Here is an 11,051-nt window from a genome sequence, read left to right on the forward strand (position 1 = left end):
CGGAAAGCTCTCTGAATACTCTGTCCTCCCACAGCCCCACAATCCAGTATGGCATGGTCCCTCCTCCCCACCCCCCACTTCTGGATGGAAGCCTGATGTCACTGCCTGGCTCTGCCCACTGTTTCCCAGTGGCCCCAAGAGATGCCCAGATGTTGGTGAGTGTTGCAGGCCGGGCCGAAGCAACCGGCACGGGGAGTCGGGGCCTCAAAGCACAGGAGTTATCAGAATAGTATTTATTGATATGCTCAGTGCTACCTTGTTAATACTTCGTCACGTGGCGCGTGGCTGAGGTAATAGGGGTGGGGCCAGTGGGGCCTGGACTCCCGTGGGAAGCAGTCCAGCCAGCAGCTGGGGACCCGGGAGGGGGATGTGGTTATTGCGTTGTATTCCTTCCCTCACTCGCACCCTGGCGCCTACGCCTGCTCTCACCCACTGCTCACACGTGGGTGCCGCTCGCACACTCACACATACTCAGGCTCACTCACACCACACTTGCCCCCCTACTTGTTCATGAGCTTGCTTGTGCACGGGCACCGTGCCCTCTGGCAAACTCAGTCACTCGGGCAGGTGCTTGTACCCACACCTGCTTACTTGGCACTTGTACACTGGCCTCTGGTTCTGCCGCTCACACACACCATCCTCTGCTTTAAATGCACCCTAATTCTCCTGATGATAGATAGGCTCCTCAGTTACAGTAATCATAGTAAAATAAAGTGTGTGTCAGGCTGCGAGGAGAAAGTGCGTGTTGACTTGGACCTGGGGCACAGCCCTCGGTTCCCCCACCTGCAGAGGCATCAGGTCCCTCTGCGGGGGGCCAGGCCCTTAAGTGAGTGACCCCTGGGGTCTGTCCTGAGGCTAGTGCCACCTTCCTCCGCATCCTGCTCACTAGGCTGGGCCCAACTGGGTGTGCTGAGTTGTCTCGGCCCACAACAAAACCCACTAAAAAAATAAAACTCTTCATCCTTCAGCCCAGCACACAGCGGGGGCCTGATGCCGGGGTGGGCACCCTACCCCACCTTGCGCTCTAGCCCCAGCCTGCACACGTGGATGCCATGGAGAGCCAGGTGGAAGGGGTGCTGGGCCCCGTGGCATGCAGACAGGAGGCTGAGGGGGTGTGGGCAGTACTGGGTGAGCAGAGTTCAGATCTACTCAAGGCTAGGCTCAGCTGGGCCATCCCTGGCTCATGCAGAGAGTTTTTGGTGGCCTGGGAGGTCCTGCCCCTCAAAACTCCACAGTACTCACAACCGTTCTCGGCTCCTCGAAGGTGGCGATGAGGATCTGCTGGGGTGGGGGGATGGTGAGGAGGTCACCCATGTCTGAGGGTGCACAGGGGCCTCCTTCCTCCTCTTCCCGGGTTTCATACAGCGTGCTGATGTGGAGCAGGGGGTGAGTGGCATTTCGGCTCAGGATGGTGAGGGGGTCGGCCTTGCCCAGACTGCCTGGTGACAGGGGGGCAGCAGCGGGGGCCGTGGGGGGTGAGCAGACGTGAAATGGGCCCCCGGATGGAAGCCCTGGCAGGGCAGGCTCTGTGGGGTATGGGATTTCCTTCTCGGGGAGCGGAGCATCTGAAAACAGGCAGGAACACAGGCATTTCACAATCCAGCTCACTCACCGCTACAGCCCTCCCAGTGTAACCCACGGGCACCCACTGGGCCCCCAGCTTCCACGGATGGCAGGCGCCCTTGCGTTTAGCGGCCTACCTGGCTGTCTCTGCTACCCAGGGATAGCAGCAGTGCTGCCTGCTGAATTTTTCCACCCCGTCGCTCACATCTGCCCGAAGCCCTTATTGACCAAAGGAGGTATGTTCCCTGGTGGCTGCACTCCTGCCTTCCTCCTCATCCTCTGCTTTTTCAGACTCCTATTAGGCCCGCAGCTCACCTTAGGAGCAACCCTACTGTTGGCCCTGTTGTGACCAAGCTAGCTAGCCTGCCTGCCACCTCATCTACATTGTTCTCCGTGTCTCCTCTCTTCGTGCCTTAGACACGGGACTGCCAATTTCCTGCTCAGGGCTCCCTGGGAATCTACATTCTGACCCCGCCCCCCACCTGCTTGGCTCCCTACCTTTGGTGGGTGCTGCAGCCAGGCCCAGCCCACATTCCTCTGTCTGGGACAGGAAGCCACCTTCCTGGCTCCGCGAGGCTGGTAGGGCAGGGGGCACTGCCTCAGTCTTGGCCTTCTTGGTACCTAGGATGTAGGGATGTACGTCCAAAGAGAAGTGCCGGGTGTGCTTTTTCTCAGAGGCAGCGGGAGGGGCAGGGGAGGGGCCTGAATCTCCTCCACTACCCTTGTAGTGGTGGGCAGCCCGGGCCCCAGCGTCCAGCAGGGGGGCAATGAGCGTGTCTGTGGCCGTCTTCCTGCGCACGGGCTTGGGCTTCTCCGTCTTGCTGTTCTCCACACGCATAATGGCCAGCTGCTCCTTGAAGGGCTGTGGCAGCGGGTTGCTGGTGGGGATCCACTTCATCTTCTTCCGGGGCCGCTTGACCACGGGTGGCTCGGCAGAGCCGTCGGGCTCGGCGGGGTTGATGCTGGGGTCCACCGTCTGGATGCCCGAGTCCCGCACGGTGGGCGTGGTGTCGTGGTTAGACTGAGCCAAGGCCGCCAGAAGCTGCCGCACCACGTTGTCGTACATGAGGTCGCTCTCGTTGGTGATGAAGTCCAGCCGGTTGAGCGACTTGATGTGGTCGCGGTTCTCGTTGCAGAACATGGCCAGGATGTTGATGTCGCAGAACTGGGAGCGGCGCCACTGCCGGCGCGTCTTGATGCCCACCTTGTGCAGTTTGTCAAAGATGAAGTTGCTCTTGCGGAAGATGAAGAGGTGGATGAGGTTGACCAGGATGATGAGGTTCATGAAGCAGAGGAGTACGATGTCCACACCTGCAATGATCCGCTGCAGCTGCACCGAAGGCAGCTTGCAGCTGACGCGCACCACGGGCCCAGCGCCACCCACAGGCCCATCCGGAGAGGCGCCCAGGGCACAGGTGAACTCGTTCTGCTTCTGGGTGGCATAGTATGTGCATAGGTAGGAGATGGGCACCACGCTGAGCAGCAGGATCAGTACGTGCCGCGCCAAGTAGAGCTTGGCCAAGAAGTTGCTGCGACCTCTGCGCTCCAGGTACTTCTCGAACAGATTCTGTTCGGGGCTCTTCTCCTTCTCAGCGTTTTCGATGATCTCCCGCTTCTCGCGCTCCGTGATGCCTGGCCCCTTGGACTGGATCTGCTTCTCGATCTTAGGGGCACGGCCCTCCGCTGCTCTGTGGTAGCAATTGTCAATCTCCTGCAGCAGGAAGTTGAGCTCGGAGGTGAGGCGCGTGGAGGCTAGAAACTCCCAGCCCAGTGCGGGCACGTACATGATGGCAGCAAAGGCCAGCAGTGCGTAGGGTAGGAACTTGTGCTCAAACAGCGATGGCCAAAGGCTGGCATCCACGCCGGGCAGCGCATCCCGCAGCTCTGTCCAGCAGTAGCCACGGGCGTACAGCGCCTGGTCACGGGTGAAGTTGTGCGGAGTGTAACAGTAAATTGGTTCCTCTGAGGGTAGAGAGGAGACACGGGCTAGGGCAAGAGGTGGGACTGGCCTGAGGAAGAATGGGTCTTGGGATGGACCTGATCCTGTCTCTTGTCCAGACCCCTCCCCTGTGCAGGTGGCTGGGCTCTCACGTCCATGAACTCTACAGCCCCTCCCATAGAGCCGCCTGCTTTACACAGGGGCTGCTGCTCCTCAAATGGGCCCTTCTCTTCTCAGGCCAGTTTTCCCTCATGTCCTAACTACAGTGCTGTGTGTGTGGTTCCCACTTACAGAGTGGCTGGCCAGGGGGTAACACCTGCTTGTGTGAACTGAAGAAATGACCTATACTAATAACTAGTCCTATGCTATACTTTCTAGACCTATACTAATACATAGTAGTATGTATTAGTATACTATGTATTAGTGTAGGTCTAGAAAGGCCATAAAGACCGTATGTACAGTACAAACCAAGGTCTGGAGGGGATCAAGACAGACCATGCTGACAGCCAGCGTTCCTCTTTCAGCATCCCACATGGACAAAATACCAGTTCCTGCACTGCCAGGATTGGTGGCCTGGATGTTCCTACCTAGCCAGAGGCAGTCACAGAGGCCCAAATTCAAAGAAAAATCTGCCTGTGACAGGTGAGAGGGGCCTCTCAAGTCCCACTGTCCTGGAGGAAGAGAAACGTGGGAATCCTGGATGCTGGTGTTGGGGAATGATCAGTGGACAGGTCTGCCACTGAAAGTGAACAAAGGGCACTTGCTCACGTGGACACACATCCCGAAGCAAAGGATGTCACACATGCCTGCATCGGGCCACACTCAGCCATGTGCTGCCATCTTAAGCTTTTAATTTGTTTTCAGAAAACTTGGAGGCTCAAAGCCCCCAGACTGGGACATGATTCCTAGGTACAAAGCCATGGTTACCTGTGGCATTAATCCAAGCCAGTTCCTCCTTTGCCATCCCTCTTACCCTCAAGAGTGGCTCTAGGGTAGGTCAACTAGAAGCCTTCCCTGCTCCAGCTCAAAGCTCTTCACCACAGTCTTGAGACCGGTTGTCTGTCTGAACCTAGCCTCAAGTTAATGTAGACAGGGAAATGGCAGAGACCCAGGCTAGATGGAAGAGTCTGAATATGAAATTTCCCCTACAGGCTCACGTGTTTGAGCATTTGGGCCCCAGCTGGCAGCACTGTTTTGGTAGGTTGTGGAATCTTTGGGAGGTGGGGTCTAGCTAGAAGCATGGGATGGGTGGGCAGGTGGGTTACATACCCTGTGTACCAGCCACTCCAGAGCTCTTACCACGGAAGGAGCCACTTTAGCCATATGCCCTCTCCCCATGTTGGAATGTGTCCCCTGAGATTGTGAAACAGAACAAATCCTTCCTCCCTTAGGTTGTTTCTGCTACAGCAATGAGAAAAGTGACCATCACAGACATTAATCACAGTTGATGCTTTCCGGGGCCCAGGAAGCAGGGGATAGAAATCCCACTGCCTGCACGTTCTTCTTGTAGTACCAGCATGTAGGGGTCCTGGCACCATTCCAACTTAGCTAGGATCTTGCTCTCCATTCGGGGTATATCTCTGCCCACACAGCCTTTCATCACGAAAACTCAAAGACACTGAGGCCTCAAGGACTACCAGAATATACTCAGGTCAAGGAGAGCCCCAATGGCTATGTGGCCACTGGTCTTCCTCATATGGTCCTGGGAAGATACGGAGGGCTCCAAGATACGGAGGTGTGGGTGAGCCAGATGGAGTGAGTCTTGCCTAGATGGTCAGATACTGGGTCTTGAAGCTGGGTACCTGGCCATGGCCAGGGACGGAAGAGAAGGCTAGGGACAGTCAGGTCAGGGAAAGCTGATCCCTTTAACCTGAAGTCCTGGAGGACAGGTGTCCATGGCAGGATTGAGCTGGGCTCTGAGAAGAGCAAACAGGGGAAGCAAAAGAATCGGCTCTCTTGGTTGAGAAAAAATGGAATTTTATTATTTTATTTCATTTTATTTTATTTTTTTTGGTCCTTACAGCTGATCCTAAAGCCACAGAAGGGCTGAGTGGCCTTCTCTCTGGGAATTTGATTCCCGCCCTGAGTCAAGCCCATCCCTACATGTCCAGCCATGCTGCAAGCTGGACAAGCAAGAGGAGAGACCCCCATACTCCCGTGGGCACTCGTGGGCCAACATCCTCCTTGGCTGGCCTGTGTCTGCAGAGGCACCTGGTACTTCTGATGGCACAGCAGATACCAAGGGATCTAGAGGAGCGCAGGCGCTCAAGCATGGCTGGCTGCCATAGGATAGTGATGCCATGGACATGTCATGCTGGGCCTGAACTGGGCAGGATGGCAGGTACCCAGAATGCACTGCCCACATACAGTGGCTGCATGGAGCTCTCTGTCTGAGGCCCCTCTCTCCTGGTTTCCCAGGGGTGATGAGGTCTTGCCTGGGTAAGTACAGGTGCTGAAGGAGGAGACACAGAAGCTGGTCCATCTCAGTGCAGACAGGGCTAGCTCTGCAGAGTACTGTTGAAGGGCCCTTTCCCCAGCGGACAGTACTGTGTAGACCTGGGCTTCTGGACACCCTGCTGCTCCTAAGAGCACGCTGAGATTCCTAGCCAAGGAACCCACTAAGCTGAGACTGTCTGCCCCCATCACAGTGGCATGGAGTCAACAGCGGTAACCACAGAGTGCTGAGTGCCTTACTGTAGCCTCCAGGAAGAGCAGGTCTGAACAGCGTAAGCACAGACCTGTAGGGCTTTTATTTGGAATTCTGCCCGGGGCTGGGGCTGAACCTGAACCCTAGACAAATCTCCAGTGTACTCCTTGGGTCTGGAGTGCAGACATCCAGCTCACTTAGGCCTCCGTTACTCGTGGAAGGGAAAGCTTTCAAGGGATGCCTGGTCCTGCTGAGGCTGTTGTCTCTGGCCAGCTCACGGCTCCCACTGCCCCTTCACTCTCAGCTCCTCTCACCTCCGGGCAGCCCAAAACCCTTCCCCAACTCTTTCATGGTAATGTGACAGCTCCCAAGATGACCATATCCTGATTTCTGGACCTTGTGACAGTACTGCTTTGTGTGGTCCAAGTGACTCTGCAGCTGGGATTAAGGACTTTACGGAGATGATCCTGGATTATCTGAGTGGGACAATGGAACACAAGTGTCCCTTTTTAAGGAAGGCAGTGGTGGATAGAGACGCTCTGAGCCAAATGGCACGATGTACTTCTGTCCTGAAGGTGGGAACAGATTTACCACGGGAAGCTCCAGAAGGACCAGCCCTGCCTACAGTTTGTCCATCTTGTAAGACTCACGTCAGGTTTCTGACCAGCAGAAATCAGGACAACTGTTTTTGTTAATTTTTAAACATTTTTTGTGTGTTTATGCGAATGTATGTGGGTGTTATGTGTGCCACAGCACATGTGTGGAGATCAGAGGACAACCTGTGAGTATTGATTCTCTCCTTCTTCCCTGTGGGTTCCAGGGACCACACTCAACTTGTCAGGCTTGGGGACAAGCATCTTTATTTGCTGAACTAACGCACCAGCTTTGTTCGGTTTCTGGCGTGTGTAAAATGCTGGGGATCAACCTAGGACCTCCACTACACCAAGGGAGTGCTCTGCTGTCGAGTCACACCCTAGTCCTGTGCACTGTTTGGAGCCACTGAGCTTGGGCTCGCCTGTTCCAGCAGCGCAGGCAGATAACAGGTGGCCCTGGCTTCTCCCCGGCTGCCTGCCTTATGTGTGTATGTGCCTGGGGGGAATACTCCATCCCGCTACTTCCTGCAGTGATTTTGAGTGCTGCAGGCCTCACATAGGTAGTATTCATTCCTGGATCAGAAAGGGTTGACTTGTAGGGGCCACAGGAAAAAGGAGGTGGGCTGGTATTCTGAGCCCACTTCTCACAGGTCCACCACGGAAATCCATCCTGCTGGGTAGGACGCCCAGGGAAAGGCCAGAGGCCAGGTATAGGATCCACCTATGCTCATCAGTATAGGGCACTTACAGTTTTCCTTCTTTAAGGAAAGAGGAGTACAGAAATGGGACACATACTAGGTGACGCCCCACTTCCGTGAGCTGGACATTCACCACGCCTGGAAATACCCCCAAGTATGTGGGACCTGATTGTTTTAGGAAAAAGTCATTGCTGGCCTTCCAGCCTGGGTCTGAATGATCTGGGGGATCTTTGCCTCTCTTCCCTTCCCCCACTTCTGGCCTTTGCATACTGAACTCCACTCCTGCCTGAGAAGCTATTTCACAGTAGTCCAGGCCCATCACCAGCTGGTCTCTAGACAGGAGTCCTCTGTGATTTTTTTCTGGGCCACCCCTACACCCTGAGTTCTACCTCTAGCTCTGCTGGGTAGAGATCAGCAGTGCTGAGCTCAAGGGGGTTCATCTTAACATAGCGGAACCCACTAGATGGAGGGCAGGCTCCCCCTGAGGGGGAACCCACACAGTACTATCCTCTAACATTGGGGCTTGAACAGCCCTATAGGCAGGTGCCAGGTGTACGCAGAAAGAAATGGAGGGGGCTGTTGGTCACCCTGGCCCCTGGTACTAGAAGTGGGGTGGCTGGCTTAAAATGGCAGACATACCTCACAGATCTAGAGGCCAGAAGTCCAAAGCCTTCAGGCAGTGACCACAGAGTCCTGGCACAGGGTCCCGGATATGCTTCTGTCCTACCTTCTCCTATGCTCTTACTAAATGGTCCCCCCAAAATGACAGGGCCTTGGGAGAAGGTACCATTAAGGAACCCTTTCCCCATGTCTGATTCTCTTGTGTCTGGGGTCCTTGGATGCTTTTGGGTTCTGTGGGACAAAAGGATGATGAAGAGCCCCAAGAAGCTATCGGGCTGTCGTGAACATCAATCAAAGCCCAGAGAAACAGCCAGCACTTCAGAATTGCCTAGGAGGTCAGGGAAAGTAAAGGTCAGGAGTAATGCTGGTTGTCCATGATCTCTAACCTCCCAGGAAGAAGCAAGCTTACTGGCCAAGCACAGCTGCTTGTCTATGCTGGGGAGGTGCTGTGTGAGGACACCCTCCTCATACTTGTGGTAGGCTTGGCTCAGCATAGGTAGAGGGCCTTAAAACAGGTGGGCACATGCATTTCTGCGGGAAAGCAGAGGGGGTCTGAAGGAGCAGGTCCAGGATTGGGGCTGCTTTGGGGGCCCAGTTGTTTGCAGGGTGCTCGGAGGTCCCAAGACACTGGGCGGGCAGTGCCTGAGTAGAGGGCTCATTTCAAGGGATGACGGGAGATGGCCCAGCCCATGTGGGTAGCCACATCTGAGGCTGCCCTACTGTATCTGTCATAGAGCTATGTTTCCCCAACTATCTGCTGAAGAGTCCCAGCCCTGTACCTGTGGGCTGACAGAAACAGCCTTTGCAGATGTAAATGGACTGGGATGAGAGTACAGTAATCCCAACCCTACTGCATCCTTGTGACTCAAAGGAGGGACACAGACCTGGGGAAATCCCAACAGAGGACAGACATAGGGTTTGGGTGGTGTAGCTACAGGCCAAGGAGTAGCAGGGATGGGCTGCAGCTACCAGTTTATCAGGAAGAAAGGGTCCTTGTCATTCCCTAGGGTCTTCAGAGAGAACTCAGGTCTCCCACACCAGGAGTTTGGACTTCAGGCCCCTAGAACTTTGAGGCACATGTTTGTTCTTGTAAGCCAGCCACCCCATTGTTGGTACTGTGACCAACACGTCCAAAAGCCCCTTTATGCACACACCTGGGTGTGACTTGGAGGCCCCACTGCGCCCTCCGCCTTCTGTCTTGCCTATAGTGACATCTAATACCGAGTGTCGGAGTCTTTGGTGTCCAGGGATGGAGACCAGGAGAGCCCTGGGGTGGTATTAAGCAGTCTGAAGGATGCCTGCCCTCAGGTTGGATACCTCTAGGTCCTGGAGTTTCCTGAAAGGAGAGGCACCTGTGGATGACGGTGAGGAAGGGGGCATCAAAACTTTGCCTGTTCGTGTTGCCCAGTAGTCGCAGAGGGCAGAGCGAGCTGCACCCCCGGAGGAACTCTGGAGCCTGACAGCCTTCCTCCTGCTGTGAAATTGGTACCTCTGGGCCACAGCTTGGACCTTCGGAAGTGGATACCTGAGTCCTTGCCTCAGCTCAGCCCCAGGTGGGAGATGCTACTTCCTGTCTCCCCGTGTTACCAGAAACCAGCTCCCTGGTGCCTCACACCGGCTTGTTGCTGTTCTGGTCTAGTCACCTCAGGCAGGGACCACTATGTATGAGCACTCTCCTGCACAGGACCACAGGTGCACCCACATGTACACCAGGCCCATTTCTACTGACCTAACGCTTCGGCCTCTCAACCTAGTCACTCTTCCCTAACCTGCCCCATCTTCCACCTACACTGTCTTTGTCAGCCAAGGATGGCCTCTTGGGCCATCATTTCTTGATGCCCTCCAGGGCTAGCCCTATTTGGCCTCCTCTGCATAAAACTCTGGAAGGGGGTACTTCAGAGTTCCTTGGGTATCCTCACTTTCCTATGCTGTCAGTCCCATGAATCCCGTGTAGCATCATGGGATTTTCACTATGCCTGGGCAGTGGCTCTCAACGCTTACAACAGCCTCCTCTAGTCAGCGTCTGGCTACCTCTCCACGCCTCAGTCCCCACTGTGACATTCTACAACTCAGACCCCACAGTCCCGTTCATACCAAGGGCCAGCAAGTGTAGGGCAGGCCTACTTTCCTCACGGCTTGAGGCTGAAGGAATGGAAGGCCAAACAACAATAAAACAGAGGAAGGCTCGCAGGCGGCCCTGTCTCGCTTCAACCCCTCATGCCAGACTGAGGTGGTGCCCAAGGTCTGTGATGAGAGACCCGAGGGCAATGCCTCATCGCCTGGGCAGGTGGGTGCGGTCCAGCTGGCGCTCGCTGCCTGGCGCTGAGAGCCAGCGCGCTCAGAGCGCTGGGCGCTACACACCTGCGGACGCGCGCCCTGCCTCACCTGCGAAGTTCTTGGTGAAGACCAGGGTGACCAGCAGGATGGGTACCAGCACGGTGCCGATGGTGACCACGCGGTCGAACGGCAGTTCCAGCTTGAGCTGCAGCAGCAGCGCGGCCAGCGCGCCCGCCTTGTCGTCCTGCGAGCCAGGCAGGATGAGCTCCCTCAGCTTCTCGCCCGCCAGCAGCGCGGTCGCCATGTCCGCCGACTGCTCCAGGAGGTGGTGCATGGGGGGCGGGGGCGCAGCCCGACTGGGTACGGGCGGGGGGCGCGGGCGGGGCCGCGCGCCGGAGAGGGCGGCGGGGGGCGGCGGGGAGCGGGATCGAGGGGGCGCGGGGCGCGGGGCGCCGGAAGAGGGATGTCAGGGGCGATGCGGCGGGGCTCGGGGGTCCGCCGCCCCGCGAGAGGGGTCGGGCTGCCAGGGCGCCGGGCCGCCGCCGCCCCCGTCGTGCGCTGTAGCCGGCCCGCGCCCTGCGTCCCTCCCGGGGGCGGCGGCGGCTCTCCTGCCTGGGCCGCGCGGCCCGCTCCCGCCTGGGAGGGGGGCTGTTTACCTGCGGCAACTCCGTGGCGTGGCTCCGCCCCCAGTCCCCCCCCCCCACCTGCCCCGT

At 56.8% G+C, this 11,051-nt stretch overlaps 1 protein-coding gene across 1 annotated transcript; it reads right to left on the reverse strand.

Moving 5' to 3' along the window:
* Positions 1-224: 224 nt before the first annotated feature.
* Panx2 (pannexin 2) lies at positions 225-10,680 on the reverse strand. Its single transcript, XM_055627209.1, has 3 exons — positions 10,447-10,680; positions 2,062-3,525; positions 225-1,565 (listed from the first exon to the last, which is right to left on the reverse strand). The coding sequence occupies exons 1-3, from the start codon at positions 10,670-10,672 to the stop codon at positions 1,222-1,224; spliced, it is 2,034 nt and encodes a 677-aa protein (XP_055483184.1). The 5' UTR covers positions 10,673-10,680; the 3' UTR covers positions 225-1,221.
* Positions 10,681-11,051: the final 371 nt, after the last annotated feature.

This window comes from Psammomys obesus, unplaced genomic scaffold, assembly GCF_907164565.1.
Source record: "Psammomys obesus unplaced genomic scaffold, mPsaObe1.curated_primary_1811, whole genome shotgun sequence".
Taxonomy (NCBI): Eukaryota; Metazoa; Chordata; class Mammalia; order Rodentia; family Muridae; genus Psammomys; species Psammomys obesus.

Bases quoted from the DNA above. Each gene is read 5' to 3' on its own strand.
- Panx2 (XM_055627209.1), bottom strand. From the start codon at position 10,672: ATGCACCACCTCCTGGAGCAGTCGGCGGACATGGCGACCGCGCTGCTG. The intron at 3,526-10,446 runs GTGAGGCAGGGC...CTCTACCCTCAG, and splicing joins CTTCACCAAGAACTTCGCAG to AGGAACCAATTTACTGTTAC. The intron at 1,566-2,061 runs GTAGGGAGCCAA...GCCTGTTTTCAG, and splicing joins GGCTGCAGCACCCACCAAAG to ATGCTCCGCTCCCCGAGAAG.